Raw genomic sequence first — 12,670 nt, forward strand, 5'->3', positions numbered from 1 at the left:
TTCTGAACTTCAAAGAAGAAGCATTTTTTGTTCTTGTACAGCGGAGCTTCTCGCAATTGCAGACGTGTGCTGGCATTGCCATTATTTAAATGTACTTAATTTGTTATCTTTTTTAAAAAAATAACCAGTTTTCCCTGTTGTATTATTAGAGGAGCATAAAATGCAAAATTCTGTACTGCATCTCCAATGGAAAATTCTTTCGGCTTTACGAAAGACACATCTATTCCTGCACACCCGAGAAGAACGGACTTTTGGCACCTTTGAGAGGTGTTCCCACGCCAATCCACAAGGATTTAATGCCGGGTTTTGCAGCCTTCTGTCTCTCCCAGGTCCGCGCCACACACCGAACACTTCGGTCAAGAACCGGTGACCGCGCCGGGTTTTGCGGTCGGCCGACATCCGGGTGCCGCCGGACGCCGGCCTCCCACCACTTCCCTCCCTCCCTCGCGTGTCGTGTCACCAGTCGGAGGTAAGATGGCGGACGACAGGCTGCCGGAGCCAGCGGATGTGAATGGCGAGCGGCTGGGTGCCGACGCTATCGCAGCTGGCCGTGAGTGAGGCAGCCGTGTTCGCAGCTGGTCGCCTTGCTTGTCTGCTCGTGGTGCTGTCAACGAGCACTGGGCTCCCACCGCGCCAGGAGCCTGCGCCGAGTCTTTGTAGCGGCGGCCGGGCCGGAGGCTCCCCGTGGACATGTACTTCCTGAGCGGATGGCCCCGGAGGCTCCTCTGTCCGCTCAGGGGCTCAGAGAAGCCCTTTTACATCCAGCCCGACTCTCGGAGATTGCTGTTTGCTCTCTTATCGCAGAGCCAGATCAGCCTGTGGTACGGCAGGGTGAGTGAACGGTTCCGGGACTGGGGGTGGAGAGAGACGGGGTAGAGTTGGGGGTTAGGAGGGGGGAGAACGAGAGAGAGAGACCGGGGTTCTGGAGATGGGAAAAGAGGGAGACCAGGAAGCCGGGATTTAGTGGGGTGTGAGAGAAAGTCCGGAGATCCAGTGTTGGGATAGAAATGAAAGAAAGGCCAAAAGACCGAGGCTGGAAGGAGTGAGTTGGCCAGGGTTCCGCGGCAACGGGGTGGCGGGTAGCCGAGAGGAGTGGCCAGGGTTCCGCGTCTGGATCTGGGAGTGAGTGAAAGTGGTCGGGGATCCAGGGTTGGATGGGGTAGGCGAGAGGTTGGGTGGTGGTCTGGGGATGGAGTACGAGAGAGAGTGGGCGGGGGTATCTTTCATGATGAATTTACTGCATATCAAAAAAACACTTCTGCCTTGTGAGTTGTCGCTGGCATCCACTTTTCGTATCTGGTACTGATGCCATTGTCTATTTAAAGCTTGTTTTAAGTGGCTCTGTATGGAAGCCCAGAATAGTTTTCAAGTTGAACATTGGCTTTTTATTTTGTTTTTGTGTCATTGCCATGCATTCACTATTCAGCAATTTTGTAAGTAATCTGGATTCTCCTGTGACGTGACTTTCCATTCCAGAGCATCTGAGATGTCCTCCTTCAAAGAATGGTGTTTGCCCTCTACTAATGTTGATGCTGCCCTGATCACATCTCTCATTTCCCAGACATCAGCCCTCATCCCATTTTCCTGCTGCAGTAATAGGGATAGAGTTCCCCTTGTCCTTGCCTACCACTCCACAAGCCTCTGCATCCTGCACATCATTCTCTGCAACTTCCACCATCTTCAGCGTGATCCTACCATTAACTTGTAGCGGTGTGCTACAAACAGCGCTAAAATTACGACACGGAGTCGGTAACTGCAGTCGAAGGAAAAAACTTTATTCGAAAACTTCAGCCTCACTTTTAAGCCTCTGTCAACCGGCCCCCCATGGCGAAGAGGCTCCAAAGCTCTGTGCTCGCAAACCCCCGTAGGCTATCTAATTGTGAGTCGGTTCGCATACGCTAGGAAAAGAGCCGCCACATAACCCCCCCCCAGAACCGGCGATACACCCCCCAATGTCCACAGCCAGGGCCAGAACCTGCTTGGGAGGTCGGCCTCTGCGCCGAGGCGCCGGAAACTCGGCCGGTTGCGCCAGGTCCACATGGGCCGGCTTGAGGCGGTCCACCGTGAAAACCTCCTCCTTCCCCCCAACGTCCAGCACGAACGTGGACCCGTTGTTCCGGAGCACCGTAAACGGCCCCTCGTATGGCCGCTGCAGCGGTGGCCGATGCCCGCCCCTTCGTACAAACACAAACTTACAGTTCCGTAGGTCTTTGGGTACGCAGGTCGGGTGCCGCCCATGCTGTGAAGTGGGTATGGGGGCCAGGTTACCGAGCTTCTCGCGAAGTCTGCCCAGGACTGCAGCGGGTTCTTCCTCTTGCCCCCTCGGGGCTGGTAGGAACTCCCCGGGGACGGCCAGGGGCGCGCCGTATACCAACTCGGCCGACGAGGCGTGCAGGTCGTCCTTGGGCGCTGTGCGGATGCCGAGAAGGACCCAGGGAAGCTCGTCCGCCCAGTTGGCTCCTCGCAGGCGGGCCATGAGGGCCGACTTCAGGTGACGGTGGAAACGCTCCACTAGCCCGTTCGACTGTGGGTGGTAGGCAGTGGTGTGGTGCAGCTGAGTCCCCAAAAGGCTGGCCATAGCTGACCACAGGCTGGAGGTGAACTGGGCGCCTCTGTCGGAGGTAATGTGGGCTGGTACACCAAAGCGGGATATCCAGGTGGCGATCAGGGCTCGGGCGCAAGATTCGGAGGTGGTGTCGGTGAGCGGGACCGCCTCTGGCCATCTTGTGAACCGGTCCACGATAGTCAGGAGGTAACGCGCTCCGCGCGACACTGGCAGGGGGCCCACGATATCCACATGAATGTGGTCGAAACGCCGGTGGGCGGGATGGAACTGCTGCGGTGGGGCTTTGGTGTGCCGCTGAACCTTGGCCGTCTGGCAGTGCATGCACGTCCTGGCCCATTCACTGACCTGTTTGCGGAGTCCGTGCCAAACGAACCTGCTGGAAACCATCCGGACAGTTGTCCGGATGGAGGGATGCGCCAAGTTATGAATGGAGTCGAAAACACGTCGCCGCCAGGCTGCGGGGACGACCGGACGGGGCTGGTTGGTGGCGACGTCACAGAGTAGGGTCCTCTCACCTGGGCCCACGGGGAAGTCCTGGAGCTGCAAACCAGAGACTGCAGTCCTGTAACTCGGAATCTCCTCATCTACCTGCTGTGCCTCTGCCAGTGCCTCAAAGTCTACCCCTTGGGAAAGGGCATGAACGGTAGGGCGAGAGAGCGCATCCGCCACGACATTGTCCTTACCCGAGACGTGCCGGACATCCGTTGTGTATTCAGAGATGTAGGACAGGTGGCGTTGCTGGCGGGATGACCAGGGGTCGGATGCCTTCGTAAACGCAAAGGTAAGCGGTTTGTGGTCCGTGAACGCGGTGAAGGGCCGACCTTCTAGGAAGTACCTGAAATGCCGGATTGCCAGGTAGAGCGCCAACAGTTCCCGGTCAAAAGCACTGTACTTGAGCTCGGGTGGCCGCAGGTGTTTGCTGAAAAACGCCAGGGGTTGCCAGCGACCTGCGATGAGCTGCTCCAGCACCCCACCGACTGCCGTGTTTGATGCGTCCACTGTGAGGGCGGTAGGGGTGTCCATTCTGGGATGTACTAGCATTGCGGCGTCAGCCAAAGCTTCCTTCGTTTGAACGAAAGCGGCGGCGGACTCCTCGTCCCAGGTAATGTCCTTGCTCGGACCCGACATCAGGGCGAACAGGGGGCGCATGATCCGGGCAGCTGAAGGGAGGAAGCGGCGGTAGAAATTGACCATACCTACGAATTCCTGAAGGCCTTTGACCGTGGTGGGTCGGGGGAAGTGGCGGACCGCATCTACCTTAGCGGGCAGAGGGGTTGCCCCGTCTTTAGTAATCCTGTGGCCCAGGAAGTCAATGGTATCAAGTCCGAACTGGCATTTGGCAGGGTTGATTGTAAGACCGTACTCACTCAGTCGGGCGCAGAGTTGACGGAGGTGGGACAGATGCTCCTGACGACTGCTGCTGGCTATGAGGATGTCATCCAAATAGATGAACGCGAAGTCCAGGTCCCGTCCCACCGCGTCCATTAACCGCTGGAACGTCTGTGCGGCATTCTTCAGGCCGAACGGCATGCGGAGGAACTCGAAGAGGCCAAACGGGGTGATGAGAGCCGTCTTGGGGACGTCGTCAGGATGCATCGGGATTTGATGGTACCCTCGGACAAGGTCGACCTTGGAGAAGATCCGGGCGCCGTGCAGGTTTGCCGCAAAGTCCTGAATGTGCGGCACAGGGTAGCGGTCCGGTGTGGTAGCCTCGTTCAGCCTGCGGTAGTCGCCGCACGGTCTCCAGCCCCCCGTCGCTTTGGGCACCATGTGCAGGGGGGAAGCCCAGGGGCTGTCGGACCGCCGGATGATCCCCAATTCCTCCATTCTCTGGAACTCCTCCTTCGCCAGTCGGAGCTTGTCCGGGGGAAGCCGCCGAGCACGGGCATGGAGGGGTGGTCCCTGTGTCGGGATGTGGTGCTGTACGCCGTGCCTGGGCATGGCTGCTGTGAACTGCGGTGCCAGAACCGATGGGAACTCCGCCAGGACCCTGGTGAAGTCGTTGTCGGACAGCGTGATGGAGCCGAGGTGAGGGGCTGGCAACTGGGCCGCGCCCAGGGAGAACGTCTGAAAGGTCTCGGCGTGTACCAGTCTCTTCCTGGGCAGGTCAACCAGCAGGCTGTGAGCTCGCAAAAAATCCGCACCCAGAAGCGGTTGGGCTACGGCGGCCAGTGTGAAGTCCCACGTGAACTGGCTGGGGCCGAACTGTAGCTGCACCTGACGGGTGCCATAGGTCCTTACTGTGCTGCCATTCACGGCCCTCAGGGGGGGACCCGGTGCCCTGCTGCGAGTGTCGTAACTTGTCGGAGGTAAAACGCTGACCTCAGCCCCAGTATCGACCAAAAAGCGGCGTCCCGACCTGCTATCCCACACATACAGGAGGCTATCCCGATGGCCAGCCGCCGTAGCCATCAGCGGCGGCTGGCCCTGGCGTTTCCCGGGAACTTGCAGGGCGGGCGGCAACGGCGGGCTTCTGCGCCCCACCGCTGGTGGTAGAAGCACCAGTGGTCATTGGGCCGGGGGTTAGTGGGCTCTGCGGCCGGGCCTGGACTAGTTTGCTGCCGGGAGCGTGGCTGGGTGATCTGTGCGATGGACGCCCCGCTCACCTTTTTGGCGTTCCACAGCAAGTCCGCCCGGGCTGCCACCTTCCGGGGGTCACTGAAATCCGCGTCGGACAGCAGCAGGCGTATGTCCTCGGGCAGCTGCTCCAGGAATGCCTGCTCAAACATGAGGCCTGTGTGTCCCTCGGCCAGAGACAACATCTCATTCATTAAAGCCGATGGAGGTCTGTCGCCCAAGCCATCCAGGTGCAGTAAACGGGCAGCCCGCTCGCGCCGTGAGAGTCCGAAAGTCCTGAGGAGCAGGGCTTTGAATTCCGTGTACTTGCCGTCTGCCGGGGGCGACTGTACGAACTCCGCGACCTGGGCAGCTGTGTCCTGGTCGAGGGAGCCCACCACGTAGTAGTAGCGGGTGTCTTCTGAGGTGATCCGGCGAACGTGGAATTGGGCTTCGGCTTGCTGGAACCATAGGTCCGGGCGCTGTGTCCAGAAACCCGGCAGTTTCAACGAAACCGCATGAACAGAGGCGGCGTCGGTCATTTCTGGTCCAAAAATCGTTTGGACCGTCGGGGTCACCAATTGTAGCGGTGTGCTACAAACAGCGCTAAAATTACGACACGGAGTCGGTAACTGCAGTCGAAGGAAAAAACTTTATTCGAAAACTTCAGCCTCACTTTTAAGCCTCTGTCAACCGGCCCCCCATGGCGAAGAGGCTCCAAAGCTCTGTGCTCGCAAACCCCCGTAGGCTATCTAATTGTGAGTCGGTTCGCATACGCTAGGAAAAGAGCCGCCACAAACTGATCTTTTCTCCTTCACCCCTCCCCCTTTCTGTTTTCCACAGGGATCACTCTATTGCCTTGTTCACTGGTCCCTCCTCCCCACTGGTTTCTTTCCTGATAAGTGGGACAAATACTATACCTGCCCCCCTCCACCTCCTCCCTTACCACTATTTAGGGCTCCAAACAGTCCTTTCAAGTGAGGCAACATTTCACCTGTGAATCTATCAGGATCATCTATTGCAACCGGTGCTATTTTCTCATGTGAGAGTGAGTTTTTAGTAGATTATTGCCAATTTGACACACTCTCAAAAAGGTTTGTTACCTCTGTGCTACATTGTTTACAGCAGGTGCTGAGGAAGCCAATACATTAGTAAACCCTTTGTGTCCTTGACATACTCTATATGTTGCAAGTGCATGTGCATTCCTAGAAAATGAGATGTATCATGTTCTCCATAATCCAAAGCAGCATTATTTTGCTGTGTCAGGAAAAGAAAACTTGAAGAAATTTTAGGGTTGTATTACTTTGTTTCCCACGATTAAGGACTGAATTTTATTTCATACCTTAAATTTTTGAATAATTATTTTGATATACTGTAAGAGTGAATTTCCACTATCTTTAACGCAGGGTTGTATGTATTGGTAAGAATGATCACTCTGTTCAGTAGCCCATTTTAGTAGATTAGGTGAGGAACAAATCAAGTGAATTCATTGCCCATGAGGTCTTAGAAAAAAGCAAGAACAATTCTTTTAAGTCATTTTGACTAGGCAGGGTCATATTGGCTCTTGCCTGTAGTTCTCTAGTAGCACACTTTGTGTCATTTATTTAAAAGATCAGGTCACATTCTAGAACCTTGAGTATATAACTTATGTTGGAATTAATATAGTTTAGGCAATGCTGTTTTTTATATGAAATGTTAAAATAAGACCTGTCTTCTCCCTTAGTCTGCTTGTGTGTATGAAACAAAATCCAGACAAGAAGGTTAATCCATGTCCTGGTCAATATTTGTGTATCAATTTACTGTTTTGTAATGTAGATCACAGGTCGCTATAACAATTTCCTTATGGCTGCTTGCAGAGTGGGAATTGATGACTGCATTTTGTTCATGGGTTATTTCTGTTAATGGTGGTTTATTATTGGCACGTACCAAGATACAGTGGAAAAAGAACTGCATGCCATCTGTACAGATTGTTTCAAAATATAAACACATGGAGATAGAACAAAGGGGAAACAAAAACAAAGCAGAATATAGTGTTACATTTAGAATGTGCAGTGCGGGAAGAAAAGGTGCAAGAGTCATGACAAGATGGAATGAGCGATTGAGTTCATCTTTATTATTCAAAAGTAGTATGACAGTGAGATAGAATCTGTTCCTGTGCCTGGTGGTATATGTTTGCAAGCTTTTGTATCTTATGCCCATGGAAGGTGGTGAGGGGGGGAAGGGGAAGAAAAGATATGACTGCAGTGGGAAGAGTCTTTAATTATGTTGGCTTCTTAACCAAGGTAGCAGGAGGTGTAGAGTGACAAAGGTAGAGGGACTGATTGTTGTAGTTGACTGTTTCCACATCTTTGCAATTTCTTGTTGTTTTGGGCAGAGCTTTAGCAATGCCCAACTGTACATCCGGATAAGATACTTTCTGTAGTGCATCTATAAAGATTAGTAGGGTCACTCAAGAATAAGGGTAATGAACTTGCTCCTGGGTCAGTATGTGGAACTATGGTGTTGTGGCCATTACTAAAACTTGGCTGTTACAAGAGCTGTAAAGGCTGCTGGATGTTCCAAGATGTAGATAGGGGAAGGGTTAAATGTGAGGGCGTCATATTGCTCATCATGGATAGTATTGCAGTTATAGAAAGGGAAGGTGACATGGAGGGATTGTTTAATGTCACTAAGGGTGGATGTCAGAAACAAAGGGAGCCATCACTCAGTAAAGAGAGATATTCTATAGAACTCCAATGGCAGCAGATGCTGGGGAACAGATGGGCAGATTTTGGAAAGAGTGCAAAAATAATAGTTGTTGTCATTGGTGACTTCCCTAATATTACTTGGCAACTCCTTGGTGCAAAAGGTTTGGATGGTGGAGTTTGTTAGGTCTACCCAGGAAGGATTCCAGACAATATGTAGACAGTCTGACTGGATGAGAGGCTGTACTTGATCTGGTATTAGGTAATGAATCTGGTCAAGTTAGCATTTTGGAGAGTGTCCAAATTCCTTGATCTTTACAATAGCCTTGGAGAAGGATGGGAACAAACTGTATGGGAAAGTATTTAATTTGAAGGGAAATTATGGTGCTATTAGGCAGGAATTTGGGAGCATAAATTGGGAATGGTTGTACTCATGGAAATGTACAACCACTGAAGAATCTCCTAATGTGGAGGTTGCATGGATTCTGGATATGTTTATTCCACTGAGGCAAGGATGTACAGTGAAGAAACCATGTATGAAAGAAGTGGAGCATTTTGTCAAAAGGAAGGTTTAGGAAGCAAAAACCACATAGAGTTGCAAGCTAGCCTGGAAGGAGCTTAAGAATGGACTTGGGGCTAGAAGAGGCATTAAAAGGTCTTAATAAGTCGATGCTCTTCACATATGTACATAGCAGGAAGATGACTAGAATGAGGGTAGGGCTGATTGGAGATCTTTAATGAATGCTTCACTATTCAGCAGTAAGCGGGACTTTGACATTTGTGGGACAGTGATTAAAAAAAACTGATGTTAGAACATGTTGAGGTTAAGAAAGGGTGTACTGGAACTTTTGAAAAATATTAAGATGGATAAGTCCCCAGAGCCAGATTGGATGAATCCCAGCTTGCTACAGGAAGTGAGAGAAGAAATTGTGCCTTTGATCTTTGCATCTTCATTGGCCAAGGAGGAGTACCAAAAGTTTAGAAGGTGGCAAATGTTATTTCTTTGTTCAAGAAAGGTAGTGGAGATAATTGTAGGAATTATGGACCAGTAAGTCTGTCTTCAGTGGTAGACAAATGATTAGAGAAAATTCTTAGAGGTAGGATATACGGGCATTTGGAGAAGCATAGTCTGATTGGGGATAGTCAGCATGGCTTTGAGAGGGGCAGGTCATACCTTGTGAACCTGAAATTCTTTGAAATGTGACATAAAATTTGTTAACTTAGCAGCAGCAGTTCAATATCATACATAATCAAGCAGAGACAAAAAAATTTTTAAAATAATAAATAAACAAGTAAATCAATTACGTATATGGAATAGTTTTTTTAAAAAAGTGCTAAAACAGAAATTTTAAAAAAAGTTGAGTTAGTGTCCAAAGATTCAATGTCCATTTAGGAATTGGATAGCAGAGGGAAAGAAGCTGTTTATGAATCACTGAGTGTAAGTCTTCAGGCTTCTGTACCACTTAACTGATGGTAACAGTGAGAAAAGGGCATGCCCTGGGTGCTGGAGATCCTTAATAATGGACACTGCCTTTCTGAGTCACTGCTCCCTAAAGATGTCCTGGGTACTTTGTAGGCTTGTGCCCATGATGGAGCTGACTAGATTTACAACCTTCTGCAGCTTCTTTTGTTCCTGTGCAGTAGCCCCTCCATACCAGACGGTGATGCAGCCTGTCAGAATACTCTCCACTGTACAGCTATAGAAGTTTTTGAATGTATTTGTTGACATGTCAAATCTCTTCAAACTCCTAATAAAGTATAGCTGCTGTCTTGCCTTCTTTATAACTACATTTTCAGAAGGCATTTGATAAGGTCCCACATAGAAGATTGGTGGGTAAAATCAAAGCTCAGGGCATCGGGGGGAAGGCATTGACATGGATAGAAAACTGGTTGGCAGATAGAAAACAAAGGGTAGTGGTGAATGGGTGTTTCTCGGAATGGCAGGTGGTGACTAGTGGGGTGCCACAGGGCTCAGTATTGGGACCACAGCTGTTTACCATTTACGTTAACGATTTGGATGAAGGCATAAAAAATAACATCAGCAAATTTGCTGATGATACTAAGCTGGGTGGCAGTGTGACATGTGATGAGGATGTTAGGAGAATTCAGGGTGACTTGGATAGGCTGGGTGAGTGGGCAGATACTTGGCAGATGGCGTTTAATGTGAACAAGTGTGAGGTTATCCACTTTGGGAGTAAGAACAGGAAGGCAGATTATTATCTGAACGGTGTAGAGTTGGGTAAGGGAGAAATACAAAGAGATTTAGGAGTCCTTGTTCATCAGTCACTGAAGGTGAATGAGCAAGTGCAGCAGGCAGTGAAGAAGGCTAATGGAATGTTGGCCTTTATTACAAAGGGAATTGAGTACAAGAGCAAGGAAATCCTCTTGCATTTGTACAGAGCCCTGCTGGAGTATTGTGTACAGTTTTGGTCTCCAGGTTTAAGGAAGGACATCCTGACTGTAGAGGAAGTGCAGCATAGATTCACGAGGTTAATTCCTGGGATGCTTGGACTGTCTTACGCAGAGAGGTTAGAGAGACTGGGCTTGTACACGCTGGAATTAAGGAGATTGAGAGGGGATCTGATTGAAACATATAAGATTATTAAGGGATTGGACAAGATAGAGACAGGAAATATGTTCCAGATGCTGGGAGAGTCCAGTACCAGAGGGCATGGTTTGAGAATAAGGGGTAGGTTATTTAGGACAGAGTTAAGGAAAAACTACTTCTCCCAGAGAGTTGTGGGGGTCTGGAATGCACTGCCTCGGAAGGTAGTGGAGGCCAATTCTCTGGATGCTTTCAAGAAGGAGCTAGATAGGTATCTCATGGATAAGGGAATCAAGGGATATGAGGACAAAGCAGGAACAGGGTATTGATAGTAATTGATCAGCCATGATCTCAAAATGGTGGTGCAGGCTCGAAGGGCTGAATGGTCTACTTCTGCACCTATTGCCTATCAATATGTTGGGACCAGGTTAGATCCTCAGAGATCTTGACACCCAGGAATTTGAAACTGCTCACTCTCTCCACTTCTGATCCCTCTGAGGATTGGTATGTGCTCCTTTGTCTTACCCTTCCTGAAGTCCACAATCAGTTCTTTCATCTTAACTGACGTTGAGATCCAGGTTGTTGCTGTGGCACCACTGCACTAGTCGGCATATCTTACTCCTGTACACCCTCTCGTCATCACCTGAGGTTCTACCAACAATGGTTGTATCGTCAGCAAATTTATAGATGGGTGATTTATAGCAGTAGGTGTGGTGTATATGGATTTAGTAATTTGTTTGATAAGCTTTCCTATGGTAGGTTTATTCAGAAAGCCAGGAGGCATTGGATTCAGAATTAGCTTGCCCATAGAAATCAAATGGTGGTAGTAAAGGAAATGTATTCTTTGTGAAGGTTTGTCACTAGTCTTCTGCAGGGATCTGTTCTGGGACAATATTTCTTTGTGAATTTTATAAGTGACTTGAATGAAGAAGTAGAAGAGTGAGTTAGTAAGCTTGTAGATGAGCAAAAGTTGTTGGAGTTGTGGATAGGGTGGAGGGTTTTCGTAGGTTGAAATAAGATGCAGAACTGAGCTGAGTAGTGGCAGATGGAGTTCAACCCAGAGAAGTATAGTGATTCACTTTGGAAGGTTGAATTTGAAGGCAGTAAAGGGTTAATAGCAGAGTTTTTAAGTGTGGAAGAACAAAATGTTCTTTGGGTTCACATCTATAGATCCCTCAAAATTGCAATGCAATTTAATAGAGTCATTAAGAAAGCATCTGGTGTGTTGACCTTCACTAGTTTGAGGATTGAGTTCACGAGCAGTGAGGTAATATTGCAACTTGGAGTATTGTCTTCATTTCTGGTCACCTCGTTGTAGGAAGGATGTAGATGAGGTTGCAGAGGAAGTTTACCATGGTGCTACCTGGATTTGAGAGACTGTCTTGTGAAGATGGGTTGAATTAAAGCTTTTCTATTTGGATGAATGAGGATACGAAGTGACTTGATAGAGGTGTACATGAGTGGCAGAGATAGTGAACAGCCAGAGATTTTCACCCAGTGCAGACATGGCTAATATGGGGAATAATTTTAAAGTTCTTAAAAGGTATGTATATATATATATAGGGGATGTTAGAGCTGCTTATTATTTAACAGAATGGAGTGTGCTGCTGGTGGTGATGGTGGAGGCAGGTATATTAGAGACATTTAGGGGACTCTTAGATTGACATGTGAATAAAACAGAATGTTGGGCTATGTTGAAGGGAAGGATGAAATTGATTTTAAGAATAAGTCAGAGTTGACACATCACTTTCTGAAGGGCCTGACATCTGTGTCCTGACTGTTCACAGGATCAGAGGGTGGCAAATGTTCATTTGTAAGAGAACGATGACAGGGATAACTCTGGGGAATTGCAGACCGGTGAGCCTTGCGTCAGTGGTGTGCAAACCATTAAGGAATTTAGAGACAGGGTGCATGAGTATTTAGAAAAGCGTAGTCAACATGGCTTTGTGAGAGGCAGGTCATGCCTCATGAGCCTGATTGAATCTTTTGAGGAAGTGACAAAAATGAAGGTAGAGTAGTAGGTTGGTGAAAATTGATTTTAGTATTGTGTTTTATAAGGTTCCCATGTTGGCTCAGTCAGAAAGTCAGGAGGCATGGGATCCAGAGAGACTCGCTCGTGTGATTTCAGAATTGGCTTCCCATGGAAGGCAGAGGGTGGTTATAAATGGAGTGCATTCTGCCTAGAGATTGGTGACCACTGCTCCACAAAGATCTGTTCTGGGACCCCTTCTCTTTATGATTTTTGTTAATGACTTGCTTGAGTAAATGGAAGGGTGGGTTAGTAAGTTTGAAGATGAGACAAAGGTGGGTGATGTTGCG

At 49.2% G+C, this 12,670-nt stretch overlaps 1 protein-coding gene across 2 annotated transcripts in view; it reads left to right on the forward strand.

Moving 5' to 3' along the window:
• Positions 1–468: 468 nt before the first annotated feature.
• ric1 (RIC1 homolog, RAB6A GEF complex partner 1) overlaps positions 469–12,670 on the forward strand; it is a 139,356-nt gene continuing 127,154 nt past the window's right edge. For both annotated transcript variants that reach the window (XM_059974635.1, XM_059974636.1), the window contains exon 1: positions 469–831. In XM_059974635.1, coding sequence (XP_059830618.1) covers positions 691–831 — 141 coding nt within the window. In that variant the 5' untranslated portion in view covers positions 469–690. The remainder of the gene's footprint in view (positions 832–12,670) is intronic.

Source organism: Hypanus sabinus, chromosome 7, assembly GCF_030144855.1.
Source record: "Hypanus sabinus isolate sHypSab1 chromosome 7, sHypSab1.hap1, whole genome shotgun sequence".
Classification (NCBI taxonomy): domain Eukaryota; kingdom Metazoa; phylum Chordata; class Chondrichthyes; order Myliobatiformes; family Dasyatidae; genus Hypanus; species Hypanus sabinus.